This window comes from Nymphaea colorata, chromosome 6 (assembly GCF_008831285.2).
Source record: "Nymphaea colorata isolate Beijing-Zhang1983 chromosome 6, ASM883128v2, whole genome shotgun sequence".
In the NCBI taxonomy this organism is placed as follows: domain Eukaryota; kingdom Viridiplantae; phylum Streptophyta; class Magnoliopsida; order Nymphaeales; family Nymphaeaceae; genus Nymphaea; species Nymphaea colorata.
The window spans coordinates 2,493,660-2,518,767 of record NC_045143.1 but is presented as its reverse complement, the minus strand read 5'-3'; the positions used below and the strand labels follow the sequence as shown (position 1 = coordinate 2,518,767).

Sequence of the window (25,108 nt, the reverse complement as noted above, 5' to 3'; positions counted from 1 at the left end):
GAATGAGGCCTGTTTCTGGATTGGATCCACTTAATGCATTTCTTTGCTTGGTTTTGTTGATGACAAACACACAAAAACTAGGTTGGCATATACTATGAATATCTTGTGAGCTGAGGACCGCGTTGGAAGTTCACAACCGGGTAAGAGCGGACTCACACTGCTCCCATTAGGCAACAAGGATGGCTATTTTTTTCCTAGCTTGCCAAATTGTTGATATCTAGAATGTTGTCTAGATCTGAGAGGTTGCAAGGTGGCCAGAGTTATGAGCGTAGAGTCAACACTAAAACGGAACGATGGAGGTTGAAGTTTACTTCCTCTAAAGCCATTTGGAGTTTAACGTGTCCTATTCAAGTGCTAATAAACGGCTGCTGGGAGAAAGGCTCCATTCCATTTTATTTTGAAGAAGAAGATTATATACAAAGAGAAAAGATGTACAAAATGCTTAGCATCAACAGCACAGCAAAAATAAAAAAAAACTAGCTGTCGAACATAACCCATCTGCCCCAAAATTAGACCAAGAACGTCACATCAGAAGGATATGCCCTTCAAAAAACAAAAACAGATTCTCAGACAACAGCAACATAACTGGAACCTGGAAGAGCTCCCTAGCCAACACCATCACGTCTATCTCCTTCCCCAAATCTGCGCAGATATTCACCCACTTCAAGCGTGCGCAAGTCGTAGAGAACCTTGACCCCGTGGCTGAGGTTTCTGTCTCCTCCCTTCAAGCATTCCTTTTAGCTTGCATCTCCATCCTACATTGTTGGAAATTACACCTAAAGGTCCCTCGATTCCCTCTTCTCTCTAAAGATCCCAACCAGCCATTAAGAATCTACATGTCTGCCTCATATACAGTAGCCATAGTGTCACAGAATTTATTGGTAACCCTATCCCTTATCCGCCACAGTCCCATCAAGATGTCACCATTCCCCTTCTTACAAAGTACAGCCTGAAAGGCATTATGAGCCTCATTGAACCTCGCTTATGGCCTGCACAGATAATACCAATCATCTTCCACATTGATAAAGCCTTTAACTCATCCTCTTCCAGCTTCAAACCACAAAACGTCTCTTCGGCAGTTCTCCTTACTGTAGAGAAAAATGGACTCCACGGTCATGGGCGGCAGTCTCCCAGGCTCCCCTCGTTTCTGCACCACCACAGCCTCCACAAATATTTTTCTTAGTTCACCAATGGCGTTAAGACTTCCATTTGAATTAGTTTTCTAGAAGGTCTGAGTTAATTTCCCCTGAGTTTTCGGGGTTCTTCAAAAAGGGCATTAGCCTTCTGGTTTTATATTTTTAATTACATTTAGTTCCATTTTTTACCACCAAGAATATTCTTTTATTTGAGAATCACTCTCTTGGAAATTCTCTTACTTCTATTAATCTGCCGCTTGCCGCAATTTTCATTCATCGATGTTCTTGAGTTTGAATTTTTCTAACACGATATTAGAGTTATTGGCTTATCTAACATAGTTAACTACGGAGAATTCAGACAGGAACAACACAACCCAACTCCTTCGCAGCAGCAACAAGCAGAGTGAGCGTCAATCCAGTAGCACGCCTGCTGTGTGCCTCCCATGCCACACATTTCTCAAGGTCAGCGTGCCAGTTGATGGTACCGATTGTTAAGGTGCGGTAAGGAGGCACGGGAATTCCCCTTACATCCTCTTGTACAGGATTGGATTTGAGGGAATCGATATGTAAGATGTCTCGCAGAAGCGATGTGCTGAGGGCACGGACATGTGCACTGGGATGAGACAGGCAGCGAACAGTTGCAGGAAGACGGCACTGCATTATCACGAGGAAACCATTTCAGATGAAGCATTACAACGAATAAAGCATGCATGTTTCGTTGTCGAAATGTCAACTACAGTCACCTTTAATAAATTTGATAGGCCGTCGGCAACAGCAGATCCTGCTTCACCCCAGTCAAAAACAAGTTCAACTGCTCTAGCTGTTGCTTCCAATAGCTGTAAATTTCGTTACATTATACAAGAATTCAGAAATTTCAAAAGAAACACGCAAAGAATTGCCTACAAGCAGATGAAATTAAAAAAACAAACGAACAGCTAGATGCCAATATCCATACACATAGAACAAACATGATAAAAGAAAAAGAAGCTAAAATAATAATTGCTAAGCCACAAACTCAATTTGGTGACCCTATGTGTGATTGTGCACACAGATTTATTGGACAAAATATTGCAGACATACGATTCGAAATGTACCTCCAACTGTGGTAATGTACATGCTTCTCCGTCAATAAGCATTCCATCAGTAGCTCGGAGAAGAAGATCCGAAGCACTAGCAATAATCATCAACGATTCTGGTGTGCCATGGTTCCTAAGAAGTTCTGCTAGCAAATTAACAATTCTCTGATTGATCCTCCACAATTTCTGGCTTTGCTCGTCATCTCTTGCAATCCAAGGCTGCAAATCTCTATCTGCCTGCAATGACAAGGTAATGCTAGTCATCCAACTCAGGAAACATGCAAACAAAAGTTACAAGAGACAAGGAACCAAAATAATCTCAATGGCAGAGCAAACAAGCAAAACCAAAGGGCTTGAAAAATTTAGCACCTGAAGGACAATTGCCGTTGATGCCTTTGTTGGTGAGGCCAATACAACATTGCACAATGCATCGACTACCTAAAAAGTGTGAATAAATATCCAGTTAGTTTTTCAAACACTGGAGAGAAGGAAGAATAATGGCAGAGAAGTCTCTTAAAACTAAGAGCCACGTATGAGAATTACATCAAAAATCACAAAGTCATCAAAAGCCACATAAACATGAAAAATGAAAAGATACCTGAGCAAACCTAACAATATTAATGAAGCATTCGTCAGCCACGAGAGCTAATTGTCAATTGCTAATAGCAACTTGTTAGACCTTCTAACATTGATGAAAATACTCTCGTAACTCATCTGACACATGCTTTCTGTGATCTTTTTTTTCATGATATCAGAACTTCAAAAAAGACTTGGCTGCCAGAACCATGCCTCTACATCGATCTTTGGAGGTGCCACCTTTACACCTATCTCATTGATCAAGTCCATCGCTCCAGGATCAATTTTAGTCATTTGGATTCACAAATTTTCTTTCATGTTACTACAAATAGTCTCTCTCATGCACCAAATCAAACATAACCTACATTATCACTAGTACCAACTACCAACAAGAGCTCTGCATACTGGGCTTAGATGGATTGGCTAAATTCCTAGATCCTTTCGAGATTGATAACATGTGGGAAGAGCTCCAGGTTGATAGAGCTTCTCAACTGACAAGCCCAACAGGTCCGAAATTCAACAGTTTTCCTCACTAAGAAATGCATGGTGCAAGCACTCGTGCACACACATGAATCCATGGCAACAATGATTTTGATGTCAAATGTGGGAAACTTTATATAGAATGTTCAACTTTCATTCCTTTTTCCCAAAGGCTCAGACTTTTCCTTCAAGGCATGGAATTAATTTAAGAAACTGATTCTAGTAGATGATTATAATTCCATCACATGAGGCAAGATTCATGGTGTCCATCACATGATATGGTCAGCAAAAATGTGCAGGTGAAAGGAACAAAATGGAAATTAATATGACAACAAAAGAGAAACAGATAAGCTCATCAAATTGAATGTAAGTAATTCAGTGAAAAACCAAGAGTAGAACATCGAGGGCTGGTCAAGCTTTACCTGCCTCCACCCTTGCTGGGCAGATGTGCCTTCAACACTCATTTGCATTTCAGGTGCACCGATCAACTTGTGCCACAGTAAAGATACAACAGAGAAGCACAATTCTTGCTTCTCTGCAAGCACTGATCTTAAAAGAATCTGTGCATTGCAGCTAAATCCAACATATCCATCTGTCGTTAGGAAATTAGCAAGATCTAATGCATCTACAGGAAGATTTGCTACACTTTTTCCAGATGTACTTAGTATTGCATCATTCAGGACCGTTGGCTTTTTGCATTTTAAGAACATATCTGATACATTATCTCCTTCCCTCTCGGATGATGATTCTTCACCTGCTTTCAAACTGTCAATGTTTGATGACTTCAACTGTTTCCTGACATGGAAGCACGCATCAGATTCATTCCTTTCAGGAACACGCAGTACATGTGCTTCCAAGGGTTCTGCCTTATTCACTATTGAGGCAACAGTTTTCCATTGAATGTCTATAAGGTGATAGAGTGATGAGGCTCTGTTGCATATCTCAGTGTCCCATTTACACCGCATTAGAACAGCAAGTGCATGCATGCAAGGCTTTGACCTTCGAAAGAGCTCAGAAACGTGAGCAGCAACCATAGCAGCAGCTACTATATCATTAGAACTGTAACTCCACATTGAGCCAACTGAAGATGGTTTCACTGAAAATAGTGCCTCTAAAATTCCCAAAAACCTACGTGTATGACATACTGCTGAGCACGTATCATTTCTTAAATGAGAAGATGCTCCATTAACCTTTGCTGTCCTGGCATTAGTCAAGTCTCTAGAACTAGGTGCTTTGTTATTTTGTGAAATAAGAGGAATCAATTGAAGCTCACATGCCAGAGCACATATAGCTGCCAGCACATACGAATCAAATGCTGATACTGGTCCTTTTGTTTTGTTCTGGTTTCGGATGTTTGCGGATTTTTCATTCACTGTTTCTTCAGACACCATCTCTGAGTAATGAATTGTACCTCTCCCATCACCAGGGGGACTTTTACTTCCTTTTGGCAGAGCTTCATGACTAATACAAACTGCCAACACTACAAACAATAGACGAGAGGCAAGATCTGCTGAAGCATTTGACTCGAGAAATAAAGAATGAACCATTGTACGAAGTTCTGCCACGGCAAGACCCTTTGAATTTGAAGATATACCATTGCTGGTGAAGCGTGACAACTTTACCTGAACTTTTGAAGGATGCAAAGGAAATGTTCTCTTCAGAATTGCTTCAACAGTAGCTATAAAGATCCTCATAAGGCATGCTTCAGCAGGCCCTCCCCTAGGGAGATACTCCAACACTTTGAGCAGTGGAAGATACAGATTCCACGATAGAACTGGTGGCTGCAATGGGGTGGCTACCACTATTTCAGGTAAATCAACAGTTGATGAACTCAAAGGAAGTAAGCCATATGCAGCTTCCCAGATTGTACAGATTCTCCATTCAACCTCAGGTCCATGGGCACATAAAAGTGATGCAACTCCTTGAGCTGTAGCTTCTATTGTAGCATCCAGGGCAGGAACTTCAACCTAGATAAACATTCCAAATTTTCAAGGCATGGTAGCAGTTATTTGTTGACTCATGGACCACTAAATGCATCAACTATGTCACTACTTTTGAAGTTTACCAGGAGTCATGGATAAATCCAAAACATATATGCAAATATGCTAGTGCAACTATGGGCACACAAGCAAGTGTGCAAATATATCTTGAACATGAACCTTCTCTATATTAGACAGATGGAAAAGGACACACTTGTTGAACAGAATGAGCAAAAAAAATGTTGGAATGGCACTTTACCTGTTTACTATAGCACGAAGGCAGACCACCAAGAGGTCCACGAGGGACACCTATGCCTTCAGTTGGTCTAGCAGCAGGAAAAAGTAATGAAGGCTGAGAAAGTATTCGGAAAAGTAAAGCGGCAGCAGCATCTGCAGCAATGCCTGCCCTCATGGACATTGCTGTGCCAATAGCACGAAGGAAGTGCAAATGCATCCAGTTCCTTGGGAGCTATGACAAAAGGTAAGGGAAATCAGAGGCAGCTGCATAATCAGTTGGTCTAAAAAGTGAAAGATTACTGGCAAGCAAGATCACAAAACAAAAATACTGCACGACCAATGTAATGTTAACCAGAAAAAAGAGAAGAGAGAGAGAGAGAGAGGAATGATGAAGCATGGACAGCAACACTAATGACAAGATCAAACAGCAAGAGACCATGCAAAATAAGGAAATGTTAATAGTTGTTGAACATGAAATCCCCAAAAATACATCAAGAAACCAGTTACTCATCAAGAACATGGAAAACCTGCTGCTTATTCCTTTCTACCTCAATAAAAGTGTTGAAGATAATCAGTTGGTCTAAAAAGTGAAAGATTACTGGCAAGCAAGATCACAAAACAAAAATACTGCACGACCAATGCAATGTTAACCAGAAAAAAGAGAAGAGAGAGAGAGAGAGAGAGAGGAATGATGAAGCATGGACAGCAACACTAATGACAAGATCAAACAGCAAGAGACCATGCAAAATAAGGAAATGTTAATAGTTGTTGAACATGAAATCCCCGAAAATACATCAAGAAACCAGTTACTCATCAAGAACATGGAAAACCTGCTGCTTATTCCTTTCTACCTCAATAAAAGTGTTGAAGATTGTAAATTACAGCTGGACATAAACAACCTAAGCCAAGTAATGGAATTAGCTTTCAAGAAATAAAAGCATGAAGTATCAATTTTCTTTATAACCACTCCCTATATTAGCAATTAGCAAACTCATGCCATGGAACCTGATCTCCGATAGTGGATTTCAATGGCCAATTGACAGAAACATGCACTTAAAATAAATCAGATACTATTGATTGCCATGTGCATACATTCCTGAAAATGCCTAGTTGGTTTAAGGCAATCTACCATTTGAAAATGCCTAGAACATCGCTTAAGATGCCTAGGATTTTCTCATTGACAACTTAATTTTTTTCTTTTTTTTTCCCCCTCTTATTTTTTTCCTTCTTTCAAGACATTTCTTTTTCTTCTGTTGCCATGCAGTTTTTTCACTTTTTGTTGCTGCATGTGATTTTGCATTAAGTTATATCTGTATGCATGTGCATGCATACTTATGGTTACAGTTACCATTACAATTTGTATATTATTATACTTTGAATATTTTATGTCATTTTAAGTTTTAAATTCACTTGTCTGTGTATTATCTTCTTTAGAATTGCAATAGACAATGTTGTAAAAAGCGTATCGTAAGGCGTATCGGTCGGGCTTTAAGATACGCCGTATCGTAACGTATCGTAACCGTATCGTAAATTTTAAAAAAATAATAATAATAAATCAGAAATTTTTTTTAAAAAATCAAAAAATTCATAAAAAATCAGAAAAAATTAAAAATAATAAATTCTTCATAGAAAACATGGTTTAGTCTTTTAGATAATGATAGACTTATTATTTTGCTAAATGCTATAAACTTACACGTTCACGGTTCATCATTCATACTTCATAGACATCAAAATTCATAACAATATCATTCTTTTTCATCTTTATCTTCATGGTTTAAAAAAAAACCATTTCCTCTCAATGGGAATCAGCCACCCATGCACAAATCCATGGTTTAATAGATGATTTCACGGTGACAATCGATGATTTCACAATGGAAATCAATGATTTCACAATGAAAATCAATGATTTCCCTCTAAAATGGTACAATCTATAGATTAGAAATGAGGAAGGGGTGGGTTTTTATAAAAAAAACTCGAAAAAATGGGGTTCAAGTCTCCTTTTTAGAAATCAGCCCGTATCGTACGATACGGGCCGTATCGCACCGTATCGTACGATACAGGGGCCCGTATCGCACGTATCGTATGATACAGGTACGATACACCCCCATTTGCGATACAGGAGGTGTATCGTATCGTATTTTACAAACGATACGATACGTATCGTACGATACGGCCCCATATCGTACGATACGTACAACACTGGCAATAGAAGATAATTTTATGGAAACCAAGGTTAATATGCACTATGATCATACTGAAAATTTGTACTTTCTTGTTATTTGATTAGCAACTTTAGGTTTTGTTTCAGGATATCTGTTTCACAAAATAGAAGTAGAGACTTGGCAGTTGTCATCTAGGAAATGGTAAGAATTTGTATGCAATATAACTTTGAAAAACACCTTTTTTGTGAAATGTTTAATGCGTTTGGGTTTTGATGTAACTGTTTTATTGTCATAATAGTTATAGATTTCCATTAAGAAATGCTTCAATTTCAGTACTAATTTCATAACAAATATTGCATTTTATCAGTTTCCCGTTTTGAGGATGGCCCACTTAATGTGCCTAGACTGCCAAGGCTCATCTTACCTTCTGTACCTAATGTTTTTAACAACATAGTTTATGTGTGCACATTTGTGCATTATGTATGTATGTATCTATATAGGACTCTGTGAGTTTATTTGAATTATATTATTTTAAAAATCTTGGTGTCACTGTGTATGTCGTTATATATGTCACACATATATAATAACATTTAGGGGGCCATTGATAGCACCGGATCTTTGATCTGATCTCGGATCTGCAAGGAGACGTGGAGAGTTATCAAACTCGTCATTTGAGAACTGCAGATTTCAGATCTTCAAGTGACCTAAAATCTGCAGATCTCTGATCGGAAAGGGGGGGGACCCTCTTTTTCTGGCAAACAAGAGGGCTTTGAAGGCATTCTTCCAGTCGACCAAACAGGTCTTAGAAGCCCTCTCGTTCTGTAGGAAAAAGAAGGCTTTGGATGGGTTAGAAGCCTTATTCTCCTCACTCCTGGAGAGGCCTGAAGCATTTTTTTTTTTTTGGTGGGTGGGGGATTGGGGGCTGGGAGGGGTGGGGGAGAGGGAACGGGTGGGGCTGGCCATGGAAGCTTCAAAGCCCTCTCCTTTTGCTGGAACAGGGAAATTCAAAGACCTCTTTTCCCCTGGCTTGAGAGAGCCTCGAAACCCTCTGTTCTGGCTGACCAGTGAGGGACTCAAAACCCTTTTTTTTGTCAGAAAAAGAGGGCTTTGAAGCCTTCTCCAGCCAGTTAAAAGAGGGAGAGGAAACGCACCTCAAAGATGGTGGCCATGGCTGTCTTGCTTGCACTGTGAGGAGGAGCGCTCCGAACAAGGCTCTCATCAAGGGTTTCATGAAAAAGTGACAGACCTGAGGATCACGTTTAACCCATCAAACGCAATCTTCAGATCTTAAGACCTCAGATCTAAGACTCAAGGATGTGAAATCACCTCAGGCTACCAACAAAGCCTTAGTGTTGCATTTTATTAGCTTTACAATTTTCTCTTTTTTTAGAATTGCTTAAATCACCTACTCCAGCCTAAGCATGCGTGGACTCTAGGCTTTACCCATTGCCCATACTCTGTCTAATGCTTTTAAGAACATAGGTCTTAGTGAAACAAATAAATAAGTGCATTATGCCATGTTCTAAAATCTATCCAAAACAAGCACAAGTTGCCATGCATCTTTAGTTTTTTGCATGTCTTTAATGTCCAAAAGCATATCTTCCATAGAGTTTGTGGTATGTAGAGGCCAAAATTCCAACTTAGAATTCTACACCACGAAAAAATGAAATCTGCAAGTATATGAATTGATGCATGTGCATGCATGTGTGTGAGACAGAGAGAGATCCCCTTTTACAATTTAAGCACATCTCAGATCTAAAAGCACTAACAAAAAGGTCGTAAATGCAGGAAATCAGAGAAGGGAAAAAAAAAACGAAAAAGTGACCAAGATTTATTCCATATCACAAGCAAAGAAAATTTTGTGACAATCACAAATGAAGACGAGTGAAGAAAAGCCCAAATTAATGGAAAACAAGGAATCTTGTGACAGAAAGTTCTCAGTAATTATTCCATCACATAAGGTAGAAACATCTGGAAATTTTTCCTTTTCATAAAAGCTCAAAAAGAAAAAGGAAAAAAAGGCATCACAACCTTGTGCACCTCTTACACTATTAAATTGCAATCACAATTCAGTGAACACAAAAGATTTTAATAAACAGATAAACATAAATTATGAAACTCTAAACTAGAGCACTAAGCAAATGCCACCAGTCATAGACTAACCCTCATTCCAGTTGCATAATCTTCAGCTGCCCTAAGAAGCTCCACAAGCTGCACAGCAGCATCAAGTGCATCTGGTGCCCAAGAAGGCGGTGCTTCCAAAAGACCAAGTAGAAGTCTTTGTGTTGCACTTGGAGTAGCTATTGCATAGTACCTAAACCAAATGCTAATCCTTTTCAATATAGCTCCAAAAATTGTATCCAGACTGAAGAGGAAACTCAAGCTCCTATACCTGTGAAACAAGCGTGCATATGGCTCAAGAGCAGGCAACCCTGCAACTAGATGTTCATCCAGATCTGTTGTTGGAGGAGGTAGTAAAAGGGCAGGGACAGCAGCTGCAGTTAAATTTGCAGTTTCATATCTGGAAACTTCTTCATCACACACACTCAGAATCACACCAGCTCCATTCGCAACAGCCCACCTAGGAGTTGATGGCATGAGCTGAGGGTGTTTTCCAGTTCCACGGCTGCTAGCTGAAAACAAGCAACAGAAAGAGATAAATTTCATGGTCCATGCACATGCCTCAGCAACCAAAAGAATAAAAAACACATAGCATTTACAGAAATCATGAGAATATAGGCATGTCAAAACAATATGGTCTTTGAATTCACAAGTCTGCATTCACATAAATGTCAAAATTCTGATGCAAAGACTAGCTATCCCTTCTCAAAAGCATGACACACACATCACTATGAATGCCAAAAAGGCATCAGGTGACACCATCCCTGCCTTATGCAGGATCAATGCTTCAACATTTTCTGTGTTAAGATAACCAACGGTCTACAGTTTCACCACCAAAACCAGTGATGTTTCCTCATTTACAGACTCAAGACTGAAAGTGGCTGTGACAATGCCAAGCTTTAACCATGTAACCAGTATTCCTATACTTCAATGTTCCACATATTCTTATACTTCAATGTTCCACATAAATAACTTACACATCCACACAGATATAATACATACATACATATATAAATGGGTTTATTGGATTCCTCTGGTCATCCGTCCACATATGTCACATGAGCGTGCGGTGCAGATGCAGGTATCAGTGCAACACATCCTAAAAAATTTGAGTGCAGGGGTGCAGTGAGGGTGTATATATATTTATATATTTATTTACTATATGTATATAAATATATGTATTTATAATAGACACATATAATTATATAGTTGTCTATTAGCTTAATCTGTCATTTGTTTTTCATTTTTATTACTGTACATAAAGAAATAGAGGGAGAGAGAGTAGGAAAAAAATGAAAAAAAATTGAACATGAATAAGAGAAAGTGCAGTTGGGGATGCATGTCGGAGCCACATCCACATCCGCACCTAACGCAAGTGCTGCTCCTTTTTTGAAGAGTCCATGCGACATAGCTGTCTACTTAATATAATCTGTTATATAAGTAAATTTATTTTGTCAATATTTTTAAATTTTTCTTTTCAAGGTTAGCTTAGTCTCATACAGAATTCAAAATTTTATTAAATAAAATGGGAGGGGGCCGAAGAGAGAGAAAAGGGAAGAAGGAAGAGGGTAAAGTATGAGAAAAAAAAGAGTGGGTAGTCAGCAACACCGAACTCGGTTTACTCGCACCCACACCCCCCATCGACTCAAGTGCACCACCATTTTTGGCACACCGCGTGACTTAGGCATACAATGCAAAGACAAAAAGAGATGTTACTTGCATTATCATGCTTGTAGTTGTCAGGATCTAACTTCCACGACACAAACGGGCGTGCGCACACACACACACACACATATATAACTTAGTATATGACATCCTACTTTGATGCTTCTAGATGTCCAACCAGGTTAACTTAGTATATCAAAGTAGGATGTATCAAGATGGAATAGCAAACTCCAAATCAGCTGTGCAGTTATTCAGTCAAATGTTGGGTACACACAGGCAAAAGTTCAAAACAGAACACTGTGAGCTCGAATTGAAAATAACCTAGCCAAAGGCTGCAATTCAACAATAGTTTTTTTACTTTTTCTCTTCTTTTGAACTCCCTTATAATCTGCCCTACCGTGGCCTCCATTTTCATCCATCTTCCTTTATGTTTTCAATGAACAAAGATCTTGTTGTTCTAAAACTAGATTAGCAGCCTCACTAATTATTTTATGTGTTTAAGAAAATAGCCTAACTTCAAAACTTGTTAGTCCTAAAACACATAATAAGTGGGGTGTTACAAGGAGGTTACTCAAGTGATTAGTTGTTCTAGTTCCTAGCCTTTTGGGGCTGAAACTGAAGCTACTAAAGGACGGGTCGGGATCTGCCAAATAAGAAGCCCAAGCCCAATGGAGAGTAGACCAGGTCGTTATAGTTAGCATCAATAATAAGATCGTGTCTGGCTGGCGGTAGAGAATATCTGAGACAAACTTGTTGTCTTGATTGTACCCTCCACATTCAAAAACCACGGATGACATCTCATGACACTCTCACATTAAAAATGCCACTTTCCCACCCAAACACACCCTAAGGGACATATATTAAGAGACGTGAAAAGAAAAGAAAAGGAATGACATACGGCATAGATTTTTAGATCCGTGAGAAAAGTGCAATCAGCTAGTTGGTTGACCTGACTAGCAAAAAAAGTGAGACTAGTTGGGATGTTGATGAGCCAGTCAAATTGCTGATGTAGCTCTAGTAAAATACAAAGGACTTGCAAAAGAATGCTTTTGCCCAATCAATCTGTTCTGGTTCTTCGCCTTTGCCCAATCAATCTGTTCTGGTTCTTCCTTTATATGATATTTTCTGATGCCTAAACAATACATAATTGAGATGAGCAGCAGTGTCTTAGAGTCAGATGTGGGGCTACAACAAGCTGGGCCTGGCCCAAAGCTCCCCCTGACATCAACATAGAATGGACGCTTCAAATTGTTCAGTTTACTTTGTTAATGATGGTGCTTCCAGTTGCTGATGCACCTATGATACAAAGTACTATCATTGTGCCTTGCATTTACAAGTTTTGTAACTGATACTGACAACGCAACTGAGAGAGACTGAACAATAGTTACAGCACATATCTAGCAAATCTAGACCTCTACAACATGAGCAAAAACAAACCAGACAAATACACCATACCATTAACTGAATATCTTAGCTGTAAGAAATAGGATATTCATGAACTAAGTACAAGCAATTTGAGGCTTCCTGTACTACCAGGAGCATATGACAGAAAAACAAAAAATTGACCCATTTCAGTAAGATGAGTACAAAAGGGAATAAGAGTAAGACCCTCATGATGAACCAAAAAAATAACAAAGTATGAAGTTCACTAACCAATTGTTGGTGGTTTGAGTTCTCCACTAGCAGCATACTTGCCCATAACTCCACCACACCTAATTGATCAAAATGTGAATATAGTCATTAGTAATTTGCACAACACAGAAACAATTAGACTCAGCAAAATATGCTGAGTATAAATAGTCAACTAATATTACATTAGTCGTTCATGCAAAAATATAAATTAAAACACCAAGTCAACTTCCATGGTCAAGAAACAACTAAAGAATTTACATTTCACTGGAAAGCCAAGGAAAGATCTCTAAAATAAATTAAAAATGTCAAAACATCAATATGTAAAAACAAGGATCATAAAAAAGATGCTTCAATATGAAGCCACTTACGAATATTGAATAGACAAGGCCTTGTTTCGTCAAAATATTAAGAATATTCTATAATGCAGCAGTACTCTTAATAGAGGAATCCACTTATTAAGAAGCACCTAGACTTACCAATCACCTTTATGCTCCTACACCATATTTTAACAATTCATGGGCATTAAAGTTTTAAACTAAAGAAGTCATGGTAACACAAAGTGGACCAAATTATTTCTCAGTTTTGCCATTTTAGAAGGACAAAAAGACATCCTTTTCGCAAGGTTTGATGTTATAACTCGACATGAGGCCAGAAATTTTTACTACAGAGAGATTATGTAGCATCTTATCTAAGAAAACATGCTTAGAAATCACAGCATGTCAGATGGAAAGAAATGACCTTTGGGCCTTGAGTCAGTGAATGTTAAAAGGGCATATCGACTAAAGATGTACAATATGGACAATGCTGGTGGAGCAACTTTTTCTATTTTAGTAACTCCTTCAGAATTGAAAGAAGAAGGTAGACTGACCTAAATGCTATATTATCCCCCAATTAAATGTATCTATCTTTTTATCTATATTTGTTTCTTCAATCTAATTTTTTTCCGGGGGTTAATCAAGCCTCAAACCTGAGGCAAGGATGTCTGACTATGTTGAATGCAAATTAACATGGTAGCAAAGCCTCCCACATTACCACTGATGGCTAGGCTTATATCATGTGAAAACCTGCCTGCAGTAGCAGATAACTCCTCCCTAGACTCTTCTTTTCATGTTTGACTGCAAGCAAATAAACAATGTGGGTGCAAATAGATAATATATACTAGGGAGCTCTTCAGTAAACAGAAACGCTACTACCTGCCAAAATGTACAAACAAGCTTCTTACAGAATGAATTAGATCGTAACCAAATTCTTTCAGGAAATGGATTTTTCATAAATATTTCTGCAACACCTCCAATGCCCAACAACTGGTCCATGGTATTCATTGTGTTATTATATTAAGTACCTTTCTGAAATGCTAATAATATTGGGACTTTTTCCTGTGCCAAGACATAAGTGAGCATGATCTAAAAAGGTTATGCCGCCTTATATCGATGTCAGTCTAGCTGTAATTTTCATTAATTTTCTTTTACACAGAGTGCTTATCCAACATTACAAACTTCATTGTTTGGTTATTTTGGACCATGTATAACTTTAGTTATGCTCCTTTGAAGACTCAGTGGCTTAAGCATTCCATTGTCATGCTCTCTTCACTAAAGGTACACCAACACCACTCCATTGAAGGCCTTACGCCCGTACCTAGCAAAAACAATGTTCCTGATAACTAAAACCTTGTCAGCTCTGGACACAACAATTTGGACTCAAAGCCTCATCCTTTTTGTGTGTGTCTATGTCTCTGTGTACACTATGCCTCATAACTATTTGGAAAGATTAAAAACATAAAAGAAAAAAAACAATATACAAAACAAAAGGGCAGAGGACACCAGGAACCTATATTACATGGGAGTGGGTACTGCAAGGCGATTTTTAAGAACTTGGGTGCAAGGCATGCCTCTAATTTATACATATCTGTATATATGTCCAGGAGAATTCTATGTTATCATGTGCCAGACCAGATGGTCAAAAATTAAAAATCCATCACTAAAAGCACCATAATCACTGCTAAAAACACCATGAATCGTTGCTGCATTGTAAGCCACCAGCAACACTCATCTGACAACTTTTTTAGTGTTAAATTTTTAATTTTTAGCCATATGACAACATCTGGCACACGACAACATAGAACTTCACTATATATCTATATTACATTATATTTATTACATATACATAAATAATATAATAATAGTAAGATTTGAAGCGAACAACAACATATTTCATTATTTATATTCATAAATTATAAACTCAAAAATGAAAAGGTACAAAAAAAATATCACCATAAAACCCACACCTGTGTCCAGCTGTGTCGACATGGGTGCGGCACCCATTTTGCCGTGTCCATGTGACATAGCCAAGAACTCATAAAATAGATCTATCATCTTGTTAGTGTTCTCAAGACCTGTTGCAACCATGCTGATCACAGCTTTAAGAAATATACACGAAAGAACTTCTATACTAAAGCCTGAGCAGTTTATGCCAAAACAAGGTGAAAATCAAATTAACGATTCACCTGCACATTATGCTACTCTTTTGAAAATAAAAACAAGAAACCCATCCAATAGAATGACACCACTTAGAATAACACACTAAACAACAATAAGGTGTGTGATAGTTCCTTACCAGCGAAAATAGTCACTTCTTATACCTAGTGGGGCAGCTAACAAGATGTCAGTAATCCATGGAGATAAAGGCCTGAATGGTTTCCTTTCATGCTCAAGAAGAAGAGGATGACTGGGCTCTTTTTCCAGTCTGTCACTGGTTGATGCATGATTGCCACTGCTTCTCCTTTCAGTTTCACTATTTTGATTTTCAACCTTGTAAATTGGACGGTTGTAGTGGGTCAATACCCTCAAAATTTCACCACATGCCAGAGCCCATTGTTCGGAATAATCCTCCTGATAATGGGAACAGCCATTTGATATGTGGACATGTAAGGATGTAACACTTTAAAAATGATGACTAAAAATGCAAATGAAAGAACTTCATATGCCCTAGTGGATGCTGGTCCTCAATCTCCCCAATCAGATATGTTCATTTTAGAGAAAATACTATGACAAAAATGATTTTGGTACTGAAATCCATACCTCACTTCTTGGGCTGAATAATGTAATGAAAGAGCTGAATGGAGGATAATTCTTGTCATACATCAATGTCCCATCAATTATACAAGAAAGTATTGGATGAATAACAGCATGTCCATGCTCTGGATGATGAAGTACAAAGATTGCTGGAAAGGATATTTCATATTTAGTGCACCTTGATAATAAGATTAAAGAAAACAAGGACCTCGCAGCAAAATGACAACACGTGAACCCTAAAGCTCAAGGAAATATGGATTGAAAAGGCTTTGGTTGCATTACCCAGTACGTCATCTAGAAGACAAACATTTTTGCTAGGGTATCGCTTCCGTATTATCTGCAAAGAATTTTCAGAGACAATAAATCAACATCTACCAACTAAACAAACATAATTGCAAAATAGGATCACCCAAACTCAGAGTGAAGGGGCATGAAACAGAAATTCATCAAATTTTTCAACTGAAAAATGAAAAAAGAATAATTACCTCTCCAATATCTTCTGGAAATTGCTCTGAAGTAAACTGAGCAATATACTCAACATAAGCCATAACCTGCGCCTGAAAGGTAAAACCACAATTGCCTTAGGCCTTAATGCATAAAGCCTAGCGTAAAAAGAACGAAGAATGTGCAGAGTTGCAGAGAAGGTATTAGGTTAGCAATTAATTTGATGATTTAATCTCTATGATTGAATTTTTAGTTTAGCTTGATTATGTTATTATTTAGCATTAGAACTAGAGTTATTTTAGGAATAACTTCTCGATATTATTAATTATCACTTTTGCATATTAAAAGTGAAACTTATTACAGTTTAGTGCCTTGTAAGTAACTTATTTTGATGAATGAAACTTTTGTTAAAAGCTAAGTAGTTTTATGAATGAAATTGGATCCAGTACAGCAAAAGGCATCAGAGGTTGGGCCAAAATCAGATCCACTACAACAAAAAAACCTTAAATCAGATCCAGTCCACCTGCAGCGGAGCAAAATTTATTTCTCTTTAGAGATGCATTTTTTTCATAGTAAAAAATACTGTGTACAACGTATAGCTCTATCCTTTTACTATGGGAGTGAGGGTGCAAGTCTGTCAGTCCATTGATTGTTGAGTTCAACCTTGGAAACTACATAGACATGCCAGGTAAAATTAGTCTTAGACCAACTTTCTTCAAACCCATATGGCAGGCCTAAATCTAGCCACCACATAAGAAAATCAGGAGCAAGAACTAATGAACATCATGCATAACAATCGTAACCACCATAGAATCATGAAAAAACTAGTTGGTACCTGTCGTTGTTTCTCATCTGGTGGAGGAGGCCAGAAGAGGGATGAGAACTGGAGGCCATCAATCCACCTTTTACATGAAGCAGACATTACTTTTCCCTAAACTGATTCTTCTTAACGGGGAAATTAAACAACAAAATGTCCCTGAACAGCCACCTATGTTCCAGATCAACCGTTGTCGTAATACATAACTCCAAAACTGGTCAAATTAGTCGCACCTCAACTCTTTGAGAAAGGGAGCAAGAAGAATAATTACCCCCAAATTTATTACTTTGCCAATCTATTCAAATAGAACTAACCACCAAACTTCCTACTTTTCTATTTCTTCATATCATTTCTCCAATTAATCTCTGACCATGATAATGGATTCGAATCTTAAAAGTACCTGGAAAAGTTTGTGCCATTACAAACCAATTAAACAAAATGAGGAGCAATATTATCTCAGCAACAAATTTAGCACAGCAAGAAAAGATTCACACTATAGTTCAACATCAAAATTAATAAAAGCCTCTGCAAACAAAATTGTGAAATGGAAACTATCATCACACGGACAGCACCAGTGACCGACCAAGAAGGAGAATGCAAGAAGCTCCGGCTCCCACAAGTGAGAGCACTAGCCTGGACATTCCTAAGGAAGCAATCCAAGGGAACTTCAATTCCCGTATTTAAATGAAGGAGCATCAGTTTCTGAACAATCTAGATAGATAAAGAAACTATCATAATTCCAAAATCATAGAAAAAAGAACAGCAGGGATCATGAGAGAAAAGAAACCATGCTGAGAGCCTTATTTCTACTGAAGGCAAGAAACATAAATCATAGTAAATGGGAATGTTGTAAAAAATCTAACTATTCACCTAAAAAAGGAAAAAGAACATTCTCTATATAAACATGAATTTGTCAATAATGTTATTTTCAATAACCAGCCAAGATTCAACGAGTATCAGAAATGCAAAATTTTGGACAAATAACGGCAGTAAAAGATAAAGAGAAAATTAATAACTCAGTTGACCCCCAAAAAGTACACTTTTATCTGGATCCTAAGAGATTTGCTTGGCAAACAGATCTAAAATGAGGAACACAATTCACATTCAACTCCTGACAACTCCGAAGAGTTGCTCTATTTATTTTCCTTCTCAACCGGACGGCAGAGAAAAAAAAAAAACGACTCGTTATCCTTGTAGCAAAAACCTTAATTAGCCCTGTATCACAGTATTCCCAAACTCATATTCTATGTCCTCTCATGTATGTGTCTATGTGTAAAAAAAAAAAAAAAAGGAAAAACCAAAAGATTCTAAAAGCAAATCAAAACACACGCATTCCTTTTCCCAACCGAGTCAAGAAACACGACTTTAAAATGTTTCCCCAGGAAAAGAAAAACTTCATCAACCAAAAAATGAAAAATAAAAGCACATACAGCATCGCCGACTCTCCGTAATCCGACCTTGCTACCGCCTCCTTCTCTCCGCCACTGAAACCATCTCGCAGACCAGAAAATTCCATCAGCTCTCGGCAAAATAAAGGAAAATCAAGCAAATCAAGAAATAAAAACATCTGCGACGAGAGACTAGCCTCGTCTACCTTCCTCGGGAAGCAAAGACTCTAGGGTTTCCGGACCCCTTCTTTTCTCCTTAACTGCGCTCGCTCTCTCGCTATCTCTCTCTCTCTCTCTCTCTCCGATGAAGCAAAACGAGCAAAGCCACAGAGGAAAAAGAAAAAATTATCGAGGTTTATCTCATATTTTTCAGGACATCTAAGGCGTTGGCGCCGCGGCTTGGGTCTCCCCTCGCCCTTCTTTTGATTCGGTTTTTGGGGGTGCAAATCATTTGGCAGCTCAGCGTTCACCCACGACGTCCCAAAGGATCCCTCCTGACGTGGCGTTGATATTTTCTCCCATGATGCTGCACATGCATCGACGTCCATCATCCTCGCCCCATCATCATCATCGTCCCATTCTTCAACAGTCGGGTGCGGTGCATCTGGTCACGCGGGAACAGCCACGTCGCACCGAAAGAACGAGAAACGCGGCAAAGCATTTTATACTAGAGGACGAGCACGGTGAGTCGGTGACCCCAGCAGCTAATTTTTCTGTTTTTCCTCCGGTTTTTATGGAGACATTTTTTGGAGGAATAAAATTTGATAATTCTGTTGGATTCAAACCACCTGTACCTTCCATCAATCCAATAGTTTCCATGTTGAATTTCAGATCCGACTTCACTGGTGGATCCAGTGCAACTCAATCCTGATCCCGTGTTTGATAGTCAAGCTAGTTAGGATATATGGTCTCAAAGGTTAAGTTAATATTGTTATACACAAAAAGGTTAACGGGCTAGGCATGCAAAATATATTTTATCCGATCAAAAATGAAAACAAATTCGAGTTCAAAGTCAAACCTGATCCACTATTGTTCCCCAAAAACCAAATCTGAATTCTGATCTGTTTGTTTGTTCAGCTTTTAAAACTTTTTTTTTTTCGACATCCAACTGATTCAAAATGGTTGAATTAGATATCCGATTAGAATACGACCCGTTGATTGACATTCTATGTTTGTTGATAGCTGGCTCGAAAAAATTGATCTTAGTCCTTGTTAGGGTTCACACATGGGCTTAGCAACTCAAACTTGGTTTAATTTGTTTAAAGCTTATTGGGATTTGGTTCTTATAAAAAGTTGATTAGTTCTTCCATAATAAAGACGATATGGGTTCGACATCATTTTAAGGTAAGTTCATTCGGTATTTATCATAGTCACAAATAACGTTTCGGAGCTTTAAACGACGAGTTTTTTCTCAGGTATAATATGGAGAGCTTGAAAAAAAAAATACGATAATTTTTTAAAATTTTTAAAAACTAAAAGTGAAAGAAAAATAAAAAACTTTTGTAAAACTTTTGGCAACTTAAATTTGTAAAACTTTTCAAATGGCTAGATAGCGTGTATGCTATTAAATTAGACGATGACTTGTGGCCAAATAAACAATCTGTTGAGGAACAGATGCAGCAAATATCTTGGATTTTCAAAGATATTTTAGATATTTGGACTTCAGATCCCAAGTTATTGGACAATTAAGTGCGGATTCCATTAAAAAAAAGAGGACTCGAGATCCGTGATGTTTTGTCTTCTATTTCCAGAGCACCTGAATTCTTATCCAGGTTCAAGCGTCAACTCCTTTTGGGGAAAAAAGACGAAGAGATAATTGAGGTTAGGTGGTAGCCTTTCGGTTGTATAGGGATTAACGAAAGAGCCCTTCCAACTTTTTCCCCAGTGTTTGTGTACAAGCAAAATACTCAACCATTCAACTTAAAATAAGGACTAGATGGAACCATTTATTTTTTTATTTTTTTGTCTTTCTCCTTAACATGATGACTTGAAACCCTTATCTAGCGTATGCAAGGAGACGTAAAGCCAGTAAAGAAGGTAATAAAAAATAAATGTGTCAATAATCCCAATAATATAAAATCCCCACTCCTTTTTAAATCCATTTATTCTATGCATTGCCATTTTTTAATATTTTAATGAGAAGAAACCACCATGGTATTAAAGACTCCATCGTTCGGTTGGGTCGTGAAACACTCAAACACCATTCATTAGTTGCGTCGTAACAATGATTGGGAGTTCGAGCAGAGTCATTTGCTTAATGAGTCGACTTGTTCAAATAATCGAGTTGAGTTCGACCTCAACATATAACTGTCGAGTCAAACTCGAGCCTTAATCAAGTTGATATATTCAAACGAGTTTGTCGAGCTCGAGCTCAACACGTAACGATGAATATCAATTTTAACCAAACAATTTTGTTGAGTCGAGCTCCAACTCCACACGTAACTGCCGAGTTGAGCTCGAACTGCTTCTGTCGAGTTATTCTCGAGTTCGAGTCGAATCAAAATTGTGGTTTCATTAGTCAAGCCGAGCTCGAGCTAACTGAACTCGTGCTAGACTTCACCCCTACCCCTCGAGACATACATGTAACTAACCAGCCACCTGCTACTCACCTAATTAGTTGCATCACACCCGTCGCGTCGGGACACACATGGCCTTGTTTTTTTTTTTTTTTGTACTCAATCGCGGAACTTCTTTTGTAGGCATGCATGAAATGGACTCCACATGGTCCGTGCATGAGGACAAACGCGTCCTTTTTTGAAACCCGAGTCGTCCGGACTCAAAAGTAGGAGAAGACGAGCCCAGAGCTGGGCTCAGTCTGAAGCTGCCTCTTAATGCTGGGTGGGTGGGTCACTAGAGTGATGTGACAAAGCCCAAAAAGGTAGTCCGGTGGAACCACCACCGCCATTCGTTATCACCGGTCACATTCTCTTCTACGCTCCACTTTCGACGGTCTTCCTTCCTCACCAAGTGCTTGGTCTTAATTGCCTCAAATGGTTCATTAGAACTTTAAACGAGCGATGCGCAACACTTCGGATTTCGGATGTGTTCGGTCTTTATACGAAACTTCAACTTTATTGGATTCAAATTCAGACTCAGACTCGATGCTCAATTATATTTATCAGATCTTAGTTGAATACCATATTTAAGTTTAAACGTCGTCATAAAACCACATATCAAATCCAAATCTGATTAGTATTAGTGCCCCATTTTTTTTTACCAGATCCAGATTTAAAATTGGATCAGTTTTTAGATATATCAAGTCTATTTACATTGTTCTTTCCATAGCCATTTCAATTTTAAATGTTCTTGATAGATTCACGACCGATTCAACTAGACCGGTGAATTGGCTGATCCACTTGATTTTGTTCATAATTTTTTTTTTTTGATAAAATGTCATTCCATACAAAAATCGGTGATTTATTTGATGCTTTAAATGTAAATTGTTCGGATACCAGATCTGCGAGGGGCGAGTAGCGGTCCCGGGGACCCGGTTTAAATGTGTGGTCAAGATTGCGCCGGTTGCTGAAGTGGCGCAAAATCGGTGGCTCCGGTTGGCCCGAGCGGTGGGGGACCAGGGAAATATCTGGCGTTTTCAAAGCGCCCCGCTTTACCCAATCAGCTCCCAGCTTCGGATCCATTATCGCGATCGTGACACGTGGCATCCCTTGGGCATAGGTTTTATATCTCCCAGCGATCTCACGGATGCATGTTCGCTCTTGATGATGGCATGGCCACCATGTCATGTTAGACATGCTCTCGCAGCCTCGCATCATCATCGTGCCCAACTTGGCGGTCTTCGCGCCACTTGCCATCAGTGTGCGTGACGTGGCGCGTTGTCTCGACAGATGATGGGAGATATTTTCGCGAATTTTTTCATTGGGAGGATCAACTTTTCGACGTAATTACAGAGATCGGCCTCATATTTTCATTTTCCTCATACGAGCTCCACTTTCACCAACCGTTGTCAACTTTTCGTTTTTCTGGATTTATTAAGATTTAAGGACGCAGATATTGATGGCATCCCTTTTCCTTTATAAAAGTTAAAGAGCGTTTTGGAAAAACATAATTTTTTTTCGCTTGTTTCAAGACGAGGCTTCTTTTATTTAGTTGCTAGCACATTGAAAAAACAAAAAATCATGAGCAGTGATCTGAAATCAAGGTAAAAAGGTGGAATACAACTGAAATTTGAGCGATATTTTTATTTAAAAATTTTTTGAAATGTTTTTGAAAATATCAATGGTGCCACTTTTCCATGTCGTGTACGAATTTGCCTTTAGTGTCTATCCTCCATTTTTTTCTCTTCTTTTCCCTTTTATGGAACAAACAGTGAGCATCACTTGTTCAAATGGGGTTCGATTTGAACGTGAAAATATATTCAAGAGAAGTTTTTGTCGTTAGACTGGAAAAGACCGTGTCCGCTTTATGTGTATTCAGATTTTATATGCACCTTTATGTCTATATTTGAATGCATTTCATAATCTGATAATACATGTCCAAAATATAATGTTGAATCAATTTTACTTCTTCTTTTGAATTCTTCTTTTGCAGTTTAAACTTGAAGCATTCAACCCTAATTAAAAATGTCAGGAATAGGTTAAAAAATGATGTCAGTTGCCTTTTTGTGTGAAAGAGAGTAAAATATGAAAAACATAAAATTTTCTTTCAACAAGTTATTTTAGTGTTCTATGAATTGAAACATTGTGTTCACTGATCCTCTTTGAATCTAAGTTTGAAGTACACAGATCACATCAAATCAAATCCAACACCAAGACGTTTAAATCTCGTTAGTTCTCTCTGTCCCTTGTCAAACACGAAGATAAACCTACGAATTGCATCCATGAAAGGGTATGTGGCGTTGATAAAGATATTTCATAAGTTTGGTAATTGAAAATACAGAAAGAGATGACATGTCGCATGGATTAAGATATTTCAGAAGTTTGGTGATTGTAAATAAAGAAAGTGAAGAAGAAGAACAAAAAGAAAGAAGACTCTAGAAGCTCGTGATGCCATTTGGCTTTACACTTTTTGATGTGACAGAAGTCGGCATGGCAGGCTGCAATACTTAAAAGCCACAGGGCGCATCTCCACCGGCCGATGGACTTTATTAGGGCTGCAAATGGGTTGGATCTGGTACAAAAGTCCGGCTATGTTCAAATAATATTGTTTAAATATAAGTCCAAATCAAGTTTTAAGTCCGTCACTTTGTTGCCGGAGTTTTTGTTCCGGCGAAACTTAGGGTTCCAAAACTGCCGGAAAAATGATCTGAGGCGATCCAACGGACCCGATTGTATCCTTAGTTTGTGGATTATTATCTCCATGATTGTGAGCTCAAGCCCAATTGCATTTTTTTAAACAAAGTTTAAGACAACGGCTTCATTGATTAAATGCTTTTTCGCTAGTCAATGAAAGTGGGGTTCAATCCGAGGGCACTTGGGTAATCGGAAAGGCAATTGCAGCCTGGTCAAGATTCACTTCCGACTTGTTGGGATATTAATGAATATATTATGTTTCATGTGGTGCGGAATAATTGCCACTATAACAATATTTTAATTGATGAATGTGGAGTGATGGAGTGGCACACCAGACAAGACTATTTATTGTTTATTGTTTGTTAATTGGATTTGGATTTGGATTTGGATTTTTTAAATAGTGAATCCAGATCGAACAGGTGTGGACTCAAATAAGGTTGGATCATTGTCAGACCTCAAACTTGGATTTAGTCACATATTTACATACCAGATCCGAATTCAGTTAGTATCCACCAGATCCCTTTCAACCGGATCCAAGTGAACGGATTGGGATCCAGGTTGACGAACCCGCGACTTCTCCACCCATCAACATCCCCAGAGCGCTTTTGGGGTTCTTCTGGAATTTCGATTTGATACAATTCGAGTGAGAAGGACGTGATTGATCGTGTTTGTATGTAGAGAACTTGTCTTTCTCACCATTGATTTTCAACTACCTCGTAACAAAATTTTCCACCATTTAGTCAGCTAGAAAGTTGAAGTTATGTCTTCCAGCAATGTTTACCACTTCATCAGATCTGGATCCTAATTTGTTAGTGAGTTTTATCTTGGATTGTATAGGAAATCGGATGTCAGATATTTATTAGATTCATACTGAAAAGATCTAAAATATTTCACACTGATTCCAAAAATAAGATATAAAACTATATAAACCTTTATCAGGGTGCTCCAATGCAAAAAGTTTTTAATTTTTTACAACATATTTGGAATTAGTGAGCAGTGGCCACATGGTGACTGGTGTGGGCAGTTGCCTAGACCAATCTTTTAATTTTTTATTTTATTTTTGTGATTATTTTTA

The 25,108-nt window shown here is 38.3% G+C and overlaps 1 protein-coding gene across 2 annotated transcripts; it reads right to left on the bottom strand.

The window, feature by feature from the left end:
• Positions 1 to 1,356: 1,356 nt before the first annotated feature.
• Positions 1,357 to 19,253, bottom strand: LOC116256084 (protein GIGANTEA). Of its 2 annotated transcripts, XM_031632252.2 has the most exons (16): positions 18,991 to 19,253; positions 18,827 to 18,880; positions 17,415 to 17,796; positions 16,621 to 16,692; positions 16,418 to 16,472; positions 16,142 to 16,284; positions 15,678 to 15,952; positions 13,086 to 13,144; positions 10,039 to 10,279; positions 9,810 to 9,960; positions 5,507 to 5,716; positions 3,691 to 5,235; positions 2,582 to 2,650; positions 2,231 to 2,449; positions 1,880 to 1,972; positions 1,357 to 1,790 (listed from the first exon to the last, which is right to left on the bottom strand). In XM_031632252.2, the coding sequence occupies exons 3-16, from the start codon at positions 17,499 to 17,501 to the stop codon at positions 1,491 to 1,493; spliced, it is 3,519 nt and encodes a 1,172-aa protein (XP_031488112.1). In that variant the 5' UTR covers positions 17,502 to 17,796; positions 18,827 to 18,880; positions 18,991 to 19,253; the 3' UTR covers positions 1,357 to 1,490. The 2 variants fall into 2 exon arrangements, with proteins under 2 accessions (XP_031488112.1, XP_049934335.1); XM_050078378.1 differs by lacking the exons at positions 15,678 to 15,952; positions 16,142 to 16,284; positions 16,418 to 16,472; ... (2 more) ...; positions 18,827 to 18,880; positions 18,991 to 19,253 and adding an exon at positions 15,349 to 15,443.
• Positions 19,254 to 25,108: the final 5,855 nt, after the last annotated feature.